Source organism: Aspergillus tubingensis, assembly GCF_013340325.1.
Source record: "Aspergillus tubingensis WU-2223L DNA, scaffold_8, whole genome shotgun sequence".
Lineage (NCBI taxonomy): Eukaryota > Fungi > Ascomycota > Eurotiomycetes > Eurotiales > Aspergillaceae > Aspergillus > Aspergillus tubingensis.
Window position 1 is genome coordinate 2701804 of NW_023336282.1, and position 17722 is coordinate 2719525.

At 49.8% G+C, this 17722-nt stretch overlaps 6 protein-coding genes across 6 annotated transcripts; 4 read left to right on the top strand and 2 right to left on the bottom strand.

The window, feature by feature from the left end:
- Positions 1 to 866: 866 nt before the first annotated feature.
- AtWU_07262 (uncharacterized protein) lies at positions 867 to 2023 on the top strand (the record flags this gene model as incomplete). The annotated part of the gene is made up of 2 exons (XM_035502371.1): positions 867 to 1230; positions 1302 to 2023. The coding sequence occupies 2 exons, from the start codon at positions 867 to 869 to the stop codon at positions 2021 to 2023; spliced, it is 1086 nt and encodes a 361-aa protein (XP_035358264.1).
- A 678-nt stretch (positions 2024 to 2701) lies between these two features.
- AtWU_07263 (60S ribosomal protein uL15) lies at positions 2702 to 3508 on the bottom strand (the record flags this gene model as incomplete). The annotated part of the gene is made up of 3 exons (XM_035502372.1): positions 2702 to 2920; positions 3126 to 3324; positions 3477 to 3508. 3 exons carry the CDS (start codon positions 3506 to 3508, stop codon positions 2702 to 2704), a joined length of 450 nt encoding a protein of 149 aa, XP_035358265.1.
- A 403-nt stretch (positions 3509 to 3911) lies between these two features.
- On the bottom strand, positions 3912 to 7020 carry chl1 (DNA helicase; the record flags this gene model as incomplete). The annotated part of the gene is made up of 8 exons (XM_035502373.1): positions 3912 to 4613; positions 4692 to 4862; positions 4917 to 5582; positions 5637 to 6281; positions 6344 to 6510; positions 6563 to 6653; positions 6836 to 6840; positions 6897 to 7020. 8 exons carry the CDS (start codon positions 7018 to 7020, stop codon positions 3912 to 3914), a joined length of 2571 nt encoding a protein of 856 aa, XP_035358266.1.
- A 2147-nt stretch (positions 7021 to 9167) lies between these two features.
- AtWU_07265 (putative chitin synthase activator (Chs3)) lies at positions 9168 to 11793 on the top strand (the record flags this gene model as incomplete). The annotated part of the gene is made up of 5 exons (XM_035502374.1): positions 9168 to 9277; positions 9459 to 10176; positions 10232 to 10351; positions 10405 to 11715; positions 11782 to 11793. 5 exons carry the CDS (start codon positions 9168 to 9170, stop codon positions 11791 to 11793), a joined length of 2271 nt encoding a protein of 756 aa, XP_035358267.1.
- Positions 11794 to 12418: 625 nt separating this feature from the next.
- AtWU_07266 (putative TBP interacting domain protein) lies at positions 12419 to 13588 on the top strand (the record flags this gene model as incomplete). The annotated part of the gene is made up of 8 exons (XM_035502375.1): positions 12419 to 12464; positions 12538 to 12579; positions 12655 to 12664; positions 12747 to 12759; positions 12836 to 12878; positions 12945 to 13007; positions 13078 to 13487; positions 13553 to 13588. The coding sequence occupies 8 exons, from the start codon at positions 12419 to 12421 to the stop codon at positions 13586 to 13588; spliced, it is 663 nt and encodes a 220-aa protein (XP_035358268.1).
- A 1624-nt stretch (positions 13589 to 15212) lies between these two features.
- Positions 15213 to 17219, top strand: AtWU_07267 (putative spindle poison sensitivity protein Scp3; the record flags this gene model as incomplete). Its single annotated transcript, XM_035502376.1, has 3 exons — positions 15213 to 15441; positions 15637 to 15758; positions 15861 to 17219. The coding sequence occupies 3 exons, from the start codon at positions 15213 to 15215 to the stop codon at positions 17217 to 17219; spliced, it is 1710 nt and encodes a 569-aa protein (XP_035358269.1).
- Between the last annotated feature and the right edge of the window lie 503 nt (positions 17220 to 17722).

Below are 17722 nucleotides of genomic sequence, written 5' to 3' on the forward strand. Positions count from 1 at the left end.
CAATACGATGTGTAAGTTCGTTCTAAATCAGGGTGCGGATTACGTCGCCGTCACACTTGCTTTCGAAATACTTGGTTACTGGGAGGTACGGAATACTTGAGAGGTACTTGCAAGGTACTCCGTGCGGGAGAGCCCAAGCACAACCGGGCCACAACCGTGGTACTTTGGCCTTAAGGCAGCAATCGCCCCAGTACCAGCCACAGGATGGCTGGTTACGGGTTTCATACCGTTTCAAAACCCAACCCATGTGGGTAGGTAAGTTACACAGTCCGATCCTCGGCGTCGAACAGGTCACCGCTCTGCTCACCGCTTGACAATGAAGACTACTATCTAGAATGTGGTACTTTTAGTTAGCTGTAAATCTTCAAGCTGCAATGCGAGTATGTAAATGCTTATGTGAAAAGTAGATGCAACTGTCACCCGAATCTCCTGTTGTAATCCGGGTACGGCGTGTTCCCAAACACGGCCCTCCTCCCTAACAGCAATCCGCTTCCTCTTAGCATAATTGGAACAGTTCAAAGGTATTTCACAGACCAGCTGGGTGTTCGCATACTAGCATCATAACCTGATCCTATATAGCTGAGCATACTGGCAGGTAGGGTATTTGTTAATGTGCAGTGCATACCCCGTCATATCCAGTCCTGTTTTCTACTGGGAGAGTTCCTCTGGCACATCTAGAAACAGTGGAATAGTAGTGCTTCTCTCGCAACACCCCTCGGTAAAATGCCGCCGAGGCAATTGGATATATATCGGCAAATTACTTACCATCGCCGATCAACCAAAACCCCCAACCAATTCCTCGTCACTGCGTTATAGCCACCCAGCAAAAGAAAACCCCAAGACATCCACAAAGCAGGCAACAAAGTATGGCTGATCCCATAAAAACACTTGACAACGCAAGCCGCTACGGCGATGCTTCAACCGTCTCACGAAAGACATACCCAATTGCGGGGATCCAAACCACAGTCTACGGTCTTGATGAACTCCCCACACAAACCTCCGACATTGCCTGTCTGTGGCTCTTACATCCCAGAGGAGGTACCCAAGAACGTATGACAGGCATTGGGACGACCATCATCGCGGATTGGAACTCCAGGAACCCCACCAAGGGCCTCATTGCTGTCGCATTCGATCAACGCAATCATGGAACGAGAGAGGTAGATCCGCTGGCCAATGAAGCATGGAGACAGGGAAACCCTCGCCATGCTCAGGATATGTTCTCAATCTTTCGTGAGTTGAGTCACTTGCTACCAGAGGAAAAAAAAAATGTAGACTCTAACACTTTCCTTCTGGAACCACAGAGGGCACTGCCCGAGACGTATCTCTTCTGATTGATTACCTCCCCTCCTATGTGTTCCCCCGCTCCGATCGCAAGATCGTCGATAATCTGGTGTTGGGTGTTTCCCTGGGCGGACATGCAGCATGGAGCTGCCTTCTGCATGAACCTCGCATAAGCGCCGGGGTCGTCGTCATCGGCTGCCCGGATTACGTGAATCTGATGGCTGATCGGGCCAGATTATCGAAGTTGCCATCGTGGACGAGCACCGACACCCCAGGCTCTCAATTCCTTGGCTCTGAGGCTTTTCCTTCATCTCTACTGGATGCTGTGAAGAAGTACGATCCGGCCGGTCTGTTTTTGAGCCACGTGAAGTCGGCCTCGGATGTCGGTCCTCTTCGCAGTGGGCCATTGCCGGAGCCGACGGAGAGCGAGAAGGCTGCGTTGCGACCGCTCCTTGCCCGTTCCATAGCCGGAAAGAGGATTCTCAATTTGGCCGGCGGCAAGGACAAGTTGGTCCCTTATCATCGCGGGGAGGTGTTCTTAGCTTGGTTAAAGCAGGCTGTCGCTTCGCAGGGCTGGTTTGCCGATGGTGCTGTGACCTTCGAAGATATCATCGATGAAGAGGCTGGGCATGATATGACCGGAAAGATGATGGATGAGGCAACTCGTTTCATTCGTGAAACCCTGGAGGCCAGCAACAAAGCCCCAGAGAAGGTGGGGTCGGTGCGTGAATCGAAGATCTAGAACCCCTTCTCTACTCGGGATGTACTACGACCGTGGTTTTATATAGACATACATTAACGTCCCTGTACCTATCTACATCACGTAACATGGTCCTCTACTACAATCACCATATTATCATTATCATACGGATACCACGGGAGGATTACAATAACCGGGCAATGGGCATGAACTAGAGCCACAACCCCCGAACTTCGGAGTGAAGAGGCAGGTCATAGTCCAGTGGTCTACGCATTTGTAATTGCTGCAACTCCAATGGGCATTTCAGATCTGGGATATACATCCTCAAAACCGGCGCTGCTGGCTCATTCTCAAAACAACCGTATTCAAGAGCCTTGCCCTCATGCTCAAAGATAGAAGCCATAGCCCGGCATACTCTGTAGCAGCATAGATGGGGGAAGAGCGAACATATCCACAGAAAAAAAAGTTGTCCTCCTTTATGGTATTGTTCAATAATAGAGCGTGATCGTAAGGGCATCCGGAGGCCATTCTTTGCTCGTCACAAATAGAAACCCTTTTGAATTTGTAAATACACGGATCAAGGTGCCCGATCCGCGGCTCCCATTTTTTGTTTTCTCATTCCCCGGGGGAGAATTCGAATCTCTATTACACCGAATCGTAGCCAGCGCAGCACCTGTCCCGGTTTTTCATCCTCCAAGTGAAATCCCAGACTTTCCACACTTAAGCAACGAGCTCAACAACACCACCGGCAGCCTTGATCTTCTCCTCAGCATCCCGGCTGAAGTAGCGAGCGCGGACGACGATGGGGACCTCGGGGAGACGGCCCTTGCCGAGAACCTTGGAGTAGCCGAGGGGAAGGAGGTCGATGACGGGGGCGGTGTCGGTCTTCTGGCCGCTCAGGTAGGCATCACGCTTCTCGGCGGGGACGAGAGACCACAGCTATATTGGGAAGACAATCTATCAGCCATCCACATCCTTGAAAACGTATTCCAATCTCGTATGTTCTTGCGCTCCTGTTCCATTCCCTCTCCCATTCTTCTTCCACGGTATCTGATAACAAATGCACACCCCTTGCGCCTTCTCATCTTCCCTAAATCTCTTCGCCACATCTCGATTGGGATCGTAGTGTCGAGTTTTAACGTACCTTGTCAAGGTTGATAGTGGGCTTCCAGAACTGCTGCTGGGTCTTGTGGAAGTACCTCATACCGACCTTACCGAAGTAACCGGGGTGGTACTTGTCGAGGTTGGTGCGGTGGTGGTGCTGACCACCGGCCATACCACGACCACCGGGGTGCTTACGGTGCTTGCCAATTCGACCGTAACCGGCCGAAACATGACCGCGGCTAAGGAAGAAGACACAAAAGTCAGTTTTCTTGTTGTTCTGGTAGACGGGGCGGACGGTGGTCGGATGAGGCCTCAAGCCTGTCGCAAATTGACCACGACAAACGAAACGGTCGACCACCGGAGGCGAAAGGGAGAAGTTGAAGCGACTCACGCTTTCCTTGTCTTCGAGAAACGGGTAGGCATCTTGTCGACGGTGCTGAGCTCGACAAGACCGGTCTGAGGGTTGGCGATGGGGGGATGCGGTCGTGTATACTGCTGGCTCAGATGTTGAAATCAAGGCTCCGGGGCGGCTAGAGTGTGCGCTAATTCGCTTGCCCTAACTTAGGGCCAACCCTGCGGCTTGTCTTTGGCGGCTGGGCGCAGTACCATCACGTGCCATAACGCCTGCGCCACTAGATTACATAATCGTTCATAGAACATTCCCTTGTTCGTTAGATCTACGGAGTACTATAGATCTACTAGATCGGTTCCTCTCAGATAATTTCACTGACGGACGGGAAATAATGTCCATAACGTCCTGAACATGTGTACAATCGTATTAGCGGTAATTGTTCTGAAATGGTCTATTATTCTACTCGAGATCAATTCAGGTTGATTTGCTGGCAAAAAACTTCGCCAAACTCTGAATCGTAGCACCAGCAGGTCGTTGGACCGAACTGCCTACCATACTCTGTTTGATCCAAGCCGGTAGCTTCGCTTGGATACCGGGTTTATCATAACGTCTGTCAATCAGAACAATCGCCGCATAGTCGTTACGGTGCCTGATGGCTCGCCCAATACACTGGTTCACTGCTCGCATGCACGAGTTCTCATAGAAGTCCCTCCCTGCTGCTTTTGCTGCTGATTGCCGGCTTGCCTCAGAGCCTGCAGCTTGCTGGTATGTTTTCTGCTCAATATACTGTATCTTGGCTTGCCAAACTGCACTCCGTATATTCGGAAAGGGCAGTCCCACAATCAACACAGCCCGTCCGAGTTTGTCAGAGAAATTGATGCCTTCTGACAGCTTGCCACCCACAACGGACAGGAGAAGCGCACCTCTGCCAGAATCAACAGCTTTGGCATACGTCTGGAGCAGTTCCTCGGTAGTGACTGTCATGTCCCGGGACTCAGACAGTATGGGCTTCTTCTGCCCAATCAAGCCATATACAGTCTGGCCTTGTTCGCCTAGCATTGGCTTCTTCCAGATGCTCAGGACCCGGCCAAGGTAATCGTAGCTGGGAAAGAATGCCACTACTCCGTCGGGGATGACATGGCAGAGCGTAGCTATCGTCCTACCAAGATCCATGATCTGAATGCCGACGTAGCAATGGTCAGCTTCTTTTCAGATAGAAAACGATGCTAGACGTCAAAAGAGGAAAGCTCTCACCATTTTCTCAGAGTCACGGACATCATATGTAAAGTCAAATTCTGAGCCTTGAACACCCCGTACAAGTGTGTGAGCGATCAGATTCTCTGGTGGTATGACATGGCCGTAGCTGAACGTGTCTAAGCGACTGGCTGGGACATACGAGAAGAGATGGTTCATGTAGTCTGTCATCTGCCCAATTTGTGAGATAACAATACACTACCATTGATGGCCGTTGAAACTTACAGGTGACATGGTCCCGCCAGCCAATATGATGGCTCTTGCATCCTCCACAAGCTCCCGAAATTGATTGGTTGGGTCTAAAAGCATGTACTTCAATTGGATATCTCCCTGTTCCTTCAAGTAGAACAATCGCCCTTCGGCAGAGGGATTCATCAAAGATAGAAGAAATCCCTGTATGTGAAACAGTACGGGCACCGTAGGATTCCCTGTCCCCTGCTTGTTTGACGGATCTTTAGTGAACTCGACATATCCATCAACTTTCCTTGCTAATTTGCTTTCTTGTAAATATCGACTCAATTTATAAGGATTGATCTGATCAACCCCCTTTCCGGACATGAGCTCAGAGGCCAAAACTGGGCCCTCCGGTGCCTTTCCACTCTCTAGGAGTGACCGAAGATGAGCAGCGATTGAACTGAGGAGCCGGATGACCTGAGCAACATAACTCCTGTTTTTCCCCTTCAAGCGAGTTTTGAATTTGCGGGCATAGATAGTCAATTGAGAAAGAGAGGTCTGCAATTGTGAAAGTGTCACCGTTACCGAGTGTATATTGGATATTGCGTCCATCAAATTATGGGCTTCGTCGATTATAATGATATGCCCCTTGACAGATAGATTGAGAGCCTCTCTCGCTGAGCGTTGCAACAGCAAGGGATATGGTAGTGTCACGATCTGCCACTCATCAGCTACTAGGTTGGTTGAAGGTCGGACTCGAAGGCAACAAACCTCACTATTCTTAACAACAGAGCGGGATGCATAATAAGGGCATATTCCGATCTTCTTGCCAAGCTTTCCCAGGTCCTCAATGTCCTTCACTGTTGATAATGCATAGTCCCGGAATTGAAGAACCTGTCTTTCATCTTCTTTGGATGGCAGAAATGGACATTTATGCTGAGGATTCACATTGGGCTGTTGTAGATCTAGACAACGCTCATTAATCGCTGTTGCATTTTCCAATGAACTGACACGGGGATTAATGCAGAGATTCTTCCGAGAACCAAGAGTGACATGCTTCACACGCTCCTCGAGTTCTTCTTCTCCTGTCAATTCAGTACTCAAAAAGTCCTTCGGTACACTCCATGGCATTTTAACGCGTCTCAGTTCACCGGCAAATTGGCTTAACTGGGAGTGTGTCCGGGAGCAATAAAATATCTTGACTTCGTCATTGTCTTCATCGTCACTTCCTGGCTTGGCGGTCGAAAACTGTCCTTTAAAGCGTTCCAACAATTCTAGTGTACTAGAAGATAGTTCGTTAGTATGGGCCAGCCCACTCCGCTGTTTGCTATGCTCTTCATTCTCGCTGTCGTAGTCATCCAGCGCAAAGTGATCTTCGCTTAGCCCACCAGTTTCCGTTGATGGTATACTGTATTTCTACACGGACGAATTTTGAGTCAGCCAATATGTCGAGACAGAAGTATTGCTCAACCTCATACCAGCTTTTTCCGGGACCCTTCGGGGTTTTCTAGCGCGATCCTTTGCTGTTCTTCTTCCTTTCTCGTCCTTTCTAGTCTCTCTTCAAGCTCCTTCCTTTTCTCGGTCATCTTCCGGCTCGACTCACGCCTGGCAAAATCCAGCATCCATTCAGGTTCGTCATCATCACCTAGAGTACGATTAATGAAGAATTTCAGCTATCCAGTAACGAGGAGTCTTACATGTAGCATTGTCAACCGCTGTCTGGAAGGCGGAACGCTTGTGGTCTCGCAGCCACGTCAAGGAACCGCATATTAAACTTAAGGATTTTCCCTGGGAAGTTGTTTAGCCATATTCCATGAACCCACGGCACATTTCGGTGAATTCTCAAGCTTGTGCTACCTAAGCCAGGGGTTCCTGGGCTACTAGATAGTATATGGTGACGACCAAGAATTACCTACTGTATACGTTCGCCTGGGATCGAACTAGTAAAAGGAAATAAGAATCTAACTTACAGTTCCTGGGATTGGCTATATTAGCTGCAAATGGACCTAGCACGAAGCTTACACGGCTTACCAGTAGGTGACTCGAAAACAGCAACTTTTCCTTGTTCGAGACAAGAGTATAGCGCCCGCATCAACTGCAGTTGGATGTCATAAGGCGAATAAGGATGATGAAAATCGGTACGCTGGAGTTCCATCGGTGGTGTTGCAGCCCGAAGCTGAGCACTGGCCAAATTAAACGGCAGCCCGAAGTTGATGAGACAAAACAAAGTCTATATGCTCAGGTGGTGGAACACCAAGCACCAATGCTTTTACCACTGTCAGTACTTGATGCCCGTGACGGTATACTTTTAGACTGCGTTCGACCAGACAAGGAAGACAATCTTAATCACTTGCCAGGTAATGTTTCAGAAAGAAGAGGATCATGTGTTAGGATAGCATCTCACGTCGCTAGGTGTAGACTATAGGCTGATATGCCTATGGATAGTGCACTATATGGAGGGGAGAGCCGCGCCTAACCTACCCCTACTAGTCACTCTCTGATGGTGGTTACACATTACCAACAAAGGTGAAAATTCCAGGCTTGGGTCCACCACAGAGGATGGTCAACAGATGCCAAGAGATTACTTACCTAAGTAAACTCGAAGAAAAGGTTGGACCTCTTGTTTCTCAATGACACTGCATGTGCGATGTGCCTGTAGATGCTGTATTTTGCGCTCTCGCTTTGCTCAGCAATTGTTTTCCACACGAGTCATTATTATGGATTGAAGATGACTGGCCCAAAGAGAGGAAGAGGAAGGGGGAAGTCATTGCGGGAGTACCTGTCAGGTATGGTAAGATTCCTTCTGGAAGGGGCTTCCATCACTAGTCTAACGGACGCCTTGGGCGCTTAGTCCAAGACAGAGTGGTAGTGCGATTGTCGCGATAAAAATAGCTGGCCATCCATCAGGCTGAAAAGTAAGGTTCCCATGGAAGTACTAGTACTTAGCATCCCAGTTCTGATTCCTCCTTTCACCTCGAATGTTGAATCAATCGTTGCTTACTTTCTGCCCCTAAACTTCTGCTTCTCACTCTCAGGATGATGGTCAGGTATTGTAATTTTACATGTACAGTATGTAACTTATCTTATCCATATGTAGTTAACTCCTCCGTAACTGTTACTTAAGTTAATTAACTAAGTAAATATTTGGGCTAGTGCCTGCTTACCTCACATCAGATAGATAACTAATTAACTAACTAGTAGTTGACTTATGTAGATAGATAATTAGGAGTTACTATTTTAATTTCCAAGAATTTTCCGGCATCAGTAAGATTAATCTCCTCTACTACTTAAGCAACCGATGTGGATTACTTGCTCGTAATACTATTCGACAAAAATGAACAAGTAACGATCTTTATCGTCTTCTAGTTTCTTCTTCTATTGTTGCCTGCACTAGTTTCTTACTTGGATGATAGTGAACTAGATACCCGAACCATGGAGAGGAAGAAATGATGATTAATACGAGGACTACTTCAGTATTAGTGGTCCAGTCGTTATGGAGTAAGTATTTGCCTGTGGAGGAGCCTTACTAGTATTTATTAGAACTCCATACTACTAGTGTTACTAGGTACTACTATGGTACTACTATCTACGTACTGGAACTGCCTGGTAGGCTGCAAGGAAGTCCGTACTGTTAGTACTGTGGTGGTTCCTGGCCTTGTCTTTTCTTTTCCTTTCCCCCTCCAACCCCTCTTTCCTATGACAAAACCCCCTCCCTTCTTTCTCTCGTACTCGACAGTAAGATTAATCTTATTCTTTGTATCACCTATACTGCGTATCATGGCCACCTAAATTAGTGCCAGGGAAAATAACCAGACTGTTAGCGTCCATTCCCAGACCCAAATGGATATATTACACACTCTCTTTCCCGGTCTAGTTATATCTCTTTTGCCTGCTAGAGAATTCTTAGTTAGATGTGAAGAAGCCCTTGCGCGCGCCCTCTCTTCCTTGGTGTTCCGTTATATCTTCTTAGTCCAAATCAGTTCAGTAACAGTAGTTAGTCGTTGACTGCGCCCCCCCTTCTTCCCACCCCCTCCCCCTTCTCGGAGAACGACTTACTAGTTAGTTAGTCCTCCACCACTACTCGGCAGTCCCCACGCCGGCTCTACTTTTTTTCTCTCTCGAGAGGTTCCGATGAACCGCTGAGCCCAGCCAAAAGTGCCAAACACGCTATTGACTGGCGCCCAGTCCGAGACGAGTGACAATTAATTTTTCTTTGCCAATTTCAGCAGGGGTAAGGTGGAAACAAAACTAACACGGGTGAAAAAAGCAATACCGTCCAATAAACGGAGAATCTCGCCGACGATGAATAGGCCACCCCAAGGTCACGGTCAGCCACGGCTGGGTGCTACCTGGTATCCAGGGGGCCAGGATGATTTCTACATGCCGGAGGTCATATCCCCCTCTCCTCAAAGGTGCGAAACCTCCCCTCGGATGACAGCGGTCATAAGAAAGAATAAAAAAGAAAAGACATTCTTCAGACAAAAAAGGGGAAACCACCACACCTCCCCCAAATAGAAAACCCTGTCTTTTCCTGGCCTTGTACGGAGTACCTAGGTTGGCGTGTTGCTAATCGATAAATCCTCCTTCCATTAGGGTCATGCCAGAAGTCCCGGAGAACATGCAGGATAATATCGCGCACCTCGAACACGAGGCCCGGAACCCCCACCACAACCAGTATGATCGTTCGCGTTACCCTGAACGAACTACCTCTGCGGTCGCTCAGGGTCAGGCTTCTCCAACCGCCGCCTACGATTCCGCTCGTTTTGAGCAAGCCGCTGTCCACGACACTATGGACGCCCCCAACTTTTCGCCATTCCCAGTCCTGCGCAATCCTCCACCTAACGTCCCCCCGACCGATGAGCAGAGGGAGGTAAACTTGGAGAGGGCCCGCATGGCCGTGCTGTCGTCAAATGATCCTGATATGCAGTTGGCCTGGGCGCAGGACGCGCTCGCCTATGTGGAAGTTGCTATGCAAAATGAGGCTCGTCTGTCGTTGATTCAGCCCCCGCGCCCTCAGACCCCTCCGGCGGAGCGGCAGCTGAAACTCGATGCGATGAATATCGTCAACTTTCTAGCGGAGCAATATCATCCCAAGGCCGAATTCATCAAGGGAATGTGGCTGGAGTTTGGCAAGTTTGGATACCGCGTGGACAAGAAGGAAGCTTTCCGTGCCTATTCGAGAGCTGCGGAGAAAGGCTACGCCAGAGCCGAGTATCGTATCGGCATGCAGTTCGAGAGTTCGGGAGAGCCAGAGAAGGCTATCAAGCATTACGAGAAGGGAGTTGCGCTCGCAGACTCGGCTTCATTCTACGTATGACCCCTCCCTATTATCGCGTCCCAGCGAATGCTGATGTTTTGATCAATAGCGCCTGGGAATGATGATCCTTCTTGGACAGCATGGGCAACGCCAAGACTACCAAATGGGTCTTAACTATATCAGCCTTGCTGCGCAGTCCTGCGACGAAAATGCGCCTCAGGGAGCTTACGTGCGTCCGCCTACTTATCCTCTTGGTGACCAGAGCTCTAACATGTTGTGTAGGTTTACGGTATGCTTTTGGCACGAGAGCTGCCGCAGGTAAACGTTCCTGAGCAGTTCTTGCCGCTGGATCTGAATGCTGCTCGCGTCAACATCGAGAAGGCTGCTTACCATGGCTTTGCTAAGGCCCAAGTCAAGATGGGTGCGGCCTATGAACTGTGCCAGCTTAGCTGTGATTTTAACCCTGCATTGTCCTTGCACTACAACGCGCTGGCTGCACGCCAAGGCGAGCCAGAAGCGGAGATGGCTATCAGCAAATGGTTCCTCTGCGGCCATGAGGGGGTCTTTGAAAAGAATGATGAATTGGCGTTCATGTATGCTCAACGTGCGGCTCAAAGTGGGTTCCCCACCGCTGAGTTCGCCTTGGGATATTTCTACGAAGTCGGTATCTTCGTTCCGGTGGATATCAAAGAAGCCAGGAGCTGGTATGCCAAAGCTGCAGCAAATGGAAACAAAGACGCGACTGGCCGGATCGATAGCATCTCGCGCTCCAAGACTCTATCGAGGAAGGATCATGAACAGGTTGCGATTGCCCGGATCAAGTCGACTCGCTATGGCAATGGCCCGCGAGGGCCCCCGATGAAACCGCCTCAGGAGAATCTCGAAATGCCCGATCCCTCCAGAATGACTCTATCAGATAACCCACCCGCCGCGCCTGCTCCTTACCCTGACAGACCGGGATCTCGTGCTCGACCTGTGTATCCGCCAGGATATCCCATGAGTGCGGACCCCCGGCCAAGTTCTGCATTTGGAATCAACCCGAATATTCGGTCGAACGCGCCGAACTACAACCGTGCTGCTTCGTACGGGCCTAGCGTCATGGGATACCGCTCACCAGGCCCCAGTACGCCATCAACGACTAGCCCCACAAGCCCAGCATCGGCGGCACCTAAACTCGATATTGGCTACTCAGCACCCCTCGAGAATCCTCACCCCGATGCTCGCAGACGTCCTCAGCGACTGGACAACATGCCTCCCCCAGACAGGAGACCTGTGCGAGGCCCTGCTTCTCCCCACTCCCAGGGTGGACCGACGGGCTCTCCTAGGCCGCCTGCCTCGCCTTCCACCGCATATCCCCCACGGACTGAATCCATGCCGCCGCCCGGTGCTGCAGCGACGCCCCGGCCCTCATCATCATCTGCTTCCACACCTAAGCCTCCTCCCTCAACTTCGACTCCCAAGCCTCCCTCCACGGCTTCAAGCACATCTAGCCAAAAACCCGCACCCGCTAAACAGCATGGTAACCTGCCAGGCAAGGGCCCCAAAACATTCGAGGAGATGGGTGTTCCGACTGTCCAGAAAGACAATGATTGCGTATGTAACCTCCTTTCTTCAATATCTCAGATTTAAAGACGCTGTCATCAAGCTAACTACGCGCAGATCGTCATGTGATACCCTTGAAGATCTCTTACTTTTGGTCTTTCTTCATCTGTGCCATATTCGAAAGGACAAAAAAATTTGGGGAGTGGATTTTTCTTTATTATATTTTTTACTTCTCCCTTGCGTACAGGATCTATTAATGTAGATGGTTTGGAGTGTTGGAAAATTGGATGGTCAGTAGACGAGAAGATGCATAGTGTTTTCTTCCCGTGTCTTGGGCCATCTAAGGATTGCATATGTCGTTCACCCTGTTGTCCTGAATCTTCCCTTTTTTACTCCAGTTTGCTCTTGGATGTGATGTTTTGTTTCGGTATCATGATTTACATGCAACGGCGTAGGACCAAGTATCTTGCAGCATGACCAGGCCTTTGTCTGTCCTTTCTCTTCTGGCCCCTCCACAATTTCAGCTCGCGTGTTTAGCCTGCCTGAAGGCAACAGGTTTTTTTTTTTCTAGATAATTTTAATCCACTACCTTCCATTTCCAGATGAGAGCCCTGTCGTGTGGCCCACGTGATGATCCAGGCATACAACGGGCCTATCATTCGCTGAATCCCACATATTATATCTTGGTTTATCCTTCCCGAGTCTCTCTTCAATCTTGCTCGCAAGAATCCGAGCAACGCAATCCGACCTCTCCATGGCCCAGAGAAAGGCGAAAAATGAGAAGCAGCTGGGTTCCGGATGTGAGCAACTCACAATTTTTGAAACTACAGTTGAGCTGGCTTATGCACAGCTAACAAAGTGAATTTGGAAAAGCCGCTGCTCCTGATGGTTCTGCATTAGTGCTAGAGTATCTCCGTGAGCTTACTCCACCATTTGCTAGTCTGCTTGCTCTGAGGAGTCTTGTAATTGTTGACCGTGCTTGCTTGCTAGGAAAACAAAAGTATAGATCTCTTCCACCCAGTTGATTAGGCTGGTGGGCATTGTTCATTTAACTAATATGTTGTGGGCTGTCAACGAGACAGTCGTCCTTATTCGGTTGGTTTCCATCATGATATCAATGATGGTGATAAAGGAGGGTAGGGAAAAGTCTTCCACGGCTGATGTACGGCAGGCTACCGAGGTTTCGGTGAATCTGCACAATAAGATTACAAAAGGTAGGCTCCTTTCTACCAAGGCGAGACCTTTGTGAGAGTTACATGCTAAAGCTGTATATATGATAGCACACGCTGCGAAAGCTCTACGGGAACTACATCAGAATAAACAAATTGAAGGACGGGCTGCTGGTTAGTAGACCACAAGCAATATAAGGATAAATGTGCAATGGGATGGAACAATTGATTCGCGATACATTAGGGAAACAGATAGTATATCACGCCCTCCAGGAGACGTCCACCGAAGTGACGCCCGAGATCATTGCAGCTTTGGATGAGCAGGCTGAGAAACTGCAGGAGCAAGTAACCAGTCTCGAAGCTGCAGAGAAAAATACGCGAGTGGAGCTAGCAACCATCTGTGCAAGACCCTTGCTCTCCGAACTTCGACGGGACGTCGGTCAGTTTGAGCAAGAACATGAGGCAATCCGTGCACGCCTGGTGCAGGCGCGAGGGAGCGACGCAGGGACTGTACCCGTGCAGGTGAAAGTGGATGCTGAAAGAGACTGGAAACATTGGCAGAATCAGGCCAAGGTGCGCGGTCGGATTTGTCGCGATCTATGGCGGATGTGTTCGGAAGTTGTGCCCGACAACATGGGCCGAGAAGAACTATGGGTAAGATGGATGAACACCACTGGTCTGCATTGATATCTAGACACGCTGACGATGTCGAGGTGAAGGAGAATCTGGGATTGGAGGGACCATTTCTCCAGTGATGATGAAATTGAGAGGCAGAGGTCTACCTGTTCGACCTGGTCACAAGCAAACACTGGTCCACAATCCTGAATCTTCCTATGGCCATTAATACTATACACTGTATGACCCGTGATTTTAATTCAATGGAAATTACTATTGCTCAATCGGGCATTTGAAAGGTTTACGGAGTACACAGTACATGGTACATACATGGTACGGAAAAGATGCAGATGTTGTGCCACCAGCTACAACGTGAGAGTGTGGGGACGATCCGATAGCGAGGACTAGATATCTATCTGGCTGATCGGCAGCCGCTCCGCCCTGCGCGGGATCAGGAGGGTGTGATTTGACGAGCAGAACCCGAGGAGAGCTAAACATCCTAGGCCGGGGAGCTGTTTTGAGGCAAAAAGCTAGGGCCGCAAGATGGGGGTTAGGGGGACGATCAGATGAACAATCCGACAGGTGTCATCCGAACGAATAATTGGATGATCTTCATGGTTCAACAAGGAACAGTGAAGCATGGGGCTGTCAACTGAGGGGGAGGAAGGAAGCATGCGACACAGTCAGGAGCTGTTGCAGACTCGATCTGACGCCACCAGGGAGGCTTTTGACGCCGGTTTGCCTTTCTGCATCGGGAGACCGTCATGCGCCCAGGGCCCTGCGTTGTTTTGGCACAAAGAGACACAAGGCGTGAAGTGATGTTGGGTGATGGACGTAAATCTTCCATTGTAGTAGCCAGCATGAATGTCCAGCAATTGGATTTCCGAATTGTACTGTATGGAGAGATATGTGGAGATCGTACTAGAGAAGGGTGAGGAGGAGAGAGGGGGGTGTATGGTGGAAAGGTAGAAGAGAAAGAGGGGGGAGGACAGAAAAAGGGAAAATTAGTGGGGAGGGTAAAAAACGATCAGAAATTCAAGATTGAGAGTATTTGAAACTAAATAACTAAATAGTTGCAGCTTTCTTAATCACCGTCCATCCATGTGGTTTCCCTCCTCTCCCTCTTTAGAGTAGAAGTCTGCCCGCTCTCTTCCTCCTGAAGCTATTCATTATTATTCACTCGAAAAGTCAACACTTCATTTTGTTTCAAGGATTTCGATAGGACTAAATTGATTGCAAGATTCTGCCTGACATAAACTAAAAAAAATATCTCAAAGTTTTGGAGGCAATCGGGCAACTACTACGTACATACGTACTAAAACGAGAGATGTAAGCATTCCCAACCGGTCGGGAGACTTGAGACTTGAGAACTAATTGTTCACAATCTAGAGAAGTGAAATAAAAAAAAAACACCCTTCAAAGTGAACTATAACTATTAATTTAATTAATTCACTTTGCGACTACACCGCCAAAGCAGGCGTGGTTTCTCTCTCACTCTACTTTTTCGGTGATCTTCTCCTCCTCCTCATCCCATCATCCATCATCCATCAATCCCCACCAGCAAAAACCAAGCCGTGGAAATCTCGCCCCCCTCCTCCTTCCCTCCCCGTTCCACCGATAAACCCCTCCGGATTTTTGTGCTCTTCGCCGCCCGCCGTCTTCTGCCGCCGCCGAACCCAACGCCGCTAATCTCGTTCGCTGCTACTACTACTACTGCTACTACTGCCAAACTACTGCCAACTGCTGCTGCTGCTCTTTCTGGCGATGCAGCTGTCGGCTTCTCGCAATCCTCCACCTCCGCAACCCCTTCCTTCTTCTTCCTCTTCCTCCTCCTCGTCCTCTCACGCTGCTCGTCCTCCACCCCGTGTATCGGGTGAGATGAAAAGCCGCGCTCCTCTCCCGGTCCCCTCCGGCCCACAGGCTCTCCAGAACGGCCATTCCCGCAACGTCTCGGGCTTCGACATGGCTGCCCGCAGCCCTCCTAACCAGAGCAGTATGTTGTCTCCTATCTTACTCGTTCTCTGCCTTCCCCCCATCCCCGGCCGCTTCGCACTGGCACGCGAGACTGGTCGATTCCTCTGCACTCCAGACGGTCTCTCTCACGCTCGTCCCGCTCGTCTCCATGGCTACTCGGTCCATTTACCACGAGTCTTAATTGAATGCTGACTTGAAGGCAACTGTCGCGCAGACACCAAGCATGTGCCTTGCAAGTTTTTCCGTCAAGGAGCTTGCCAGGCCGGGCCGGCATGTCCCTTCCTCCATTCTACCGATGCTGCGATCGATTATGCGCCCTGCAAGTACTTCACGAAGGTATGGAATTGGTGATATCATGACCGTTTGTTCCTTGCACCGAGCTATGCTCAATCGACCCTGATACCACATGGGGCTGACCGCATTTGGGGACAATTATAGGGAAATTGTAAATTTGGAGCAAAGTGTGCACTGGCGCATATTCTACCCGATGGTCGCCGAGTCAATCGTCCCAGTCCGGGAATGGCAATGGGAGGAAGTCATCTGAATCTGGGCGGGCGTGTCAACCCACAGGCCTATGTCAACCAGGACTCCGCGCTGACGAACTCGGTTCTTTCCCAACAACGACTGAATGGCCATGATCCCCGGTATAGCTCTCAGATGCCACCCCAGGATGAATATACTCCGTTGCATGCGCAACAGCAACAGCAGCAGCAGCAGCAGCCCCCTTATGATGCCATCCCTACCATTGATACTGGATTGGTTTCGGATGCTGGCTCCAAGTACGGCTCACCGGTCGACGATCTGCGCTTCCCCATGTCGCCAAGCCATCATCATCATTTAACTGCACTTGATGCCCCACTTCCTGCATCTTTTGATAGCCAGGGGATCTCGCACGCCGCTCGTTATGGCCCGGTTGCGGCCTCTGTGCCCTCCAAATTCGGACTGGAGTTGTCTCCGCCAGCGCAGCGGATGGGCGCTGCGCCGTCAGATGCACTGCGGAATCTTCGGGATACAGCTTACGGCCCCAATGACTTGAGAAAGCCATCTTCCTCTTTCATCGGTTCATCACCGCCTGATCTTCTCAATGACAGTATCGGACCACGGTTCCTACACTCCCAGCGGCCTATAAAATCACGAGTGTTCTCTGCTAGCGTTCCTCGGCCCACTGCGCTGGATGACTGGGATGAAAGCAATTTCCCAATGGAGGAAGATTACTTGCCGATGAATCTGCATGACGACGTTTTGACACCGCAGGAGCGACTTCGGCGGTTGTCGCGCACTGACCACGATCTTAGTGGACTGGGCATGAGTGGGACAAGTTTCTCAAAAGTTGGATCGCCTCTTGCCTCTAGCCCATCTCGTTTCGGCGCTCTGTTTGCCAAACAGCGACAGAGAAAGGAGGAAGATGTCCACGGCACCTCGCTTACTCACATTGGATCTCCCCTTCGCGAATCTTCTCTCAACCTGGGAACCAGCCCCAGCTTAGGCCCAATCGGTAGCCGGAGTCCATCTCGTCAGTCATCGATGTCAATGATCTCGCAACAGTTAAGCAGCGTCTCTCTGCACCCTGGCTCGGCTCGTCATTCATCATCTGTGGGTGCCAGCAGCCGCCTTGACCGGACCGTCTCATCTCCAGTTAGCACTAGCAAGATTGATGAGGAACAGGGCGACCTGGTCTTCTCCATGGAAGAAGAGGAGAATAATAAGCGAAACAGCGCTTCTTGGAGTCCACACAAGGCTGATTCCAATGACGACGACGTCTCAACACCGACGAGTAACTCTGGGTTCCAGCCATAAATTTAGCTGAAGAATACTGGTCTGGACCCAATACTCGGCCATTGCTACTGCATGTATACAATATACGAGGGGAAAAACCAAAAGCATATGATAACAAAAAAGGGCAAAGGGAAAACAAAAAAAGCACCACAGGTTGGTACCAGTCCATGATAATGTCCATAAGTCATCGTCATCATTAAAAAGGATATACCGAGTGCTCTAGGCTTCGGCGCTATTGGAGGGCATTTTGCATAGAACAGTTCAGCGATCTCCAGGAGTTATACAACAGCCCTCTTTCCTCTTTCTTATTAATCTTGTGTCTTTTTGCATATTGCGGGCTTTTAGACCGATTTGGGGAACTTGTTTTGGACACGCACTCTTGGTAGATCAGGTTGCGAAAGACCACTTCTTTCCATGATCCGAAATATAGCTTATGTCTCCACCTCGTAGACAAGTCTACACTGACACTGTGCTGTTGCATTCTGACAAGCACAGATGGATTGCTAGGAGGGTAAAGATGTAGG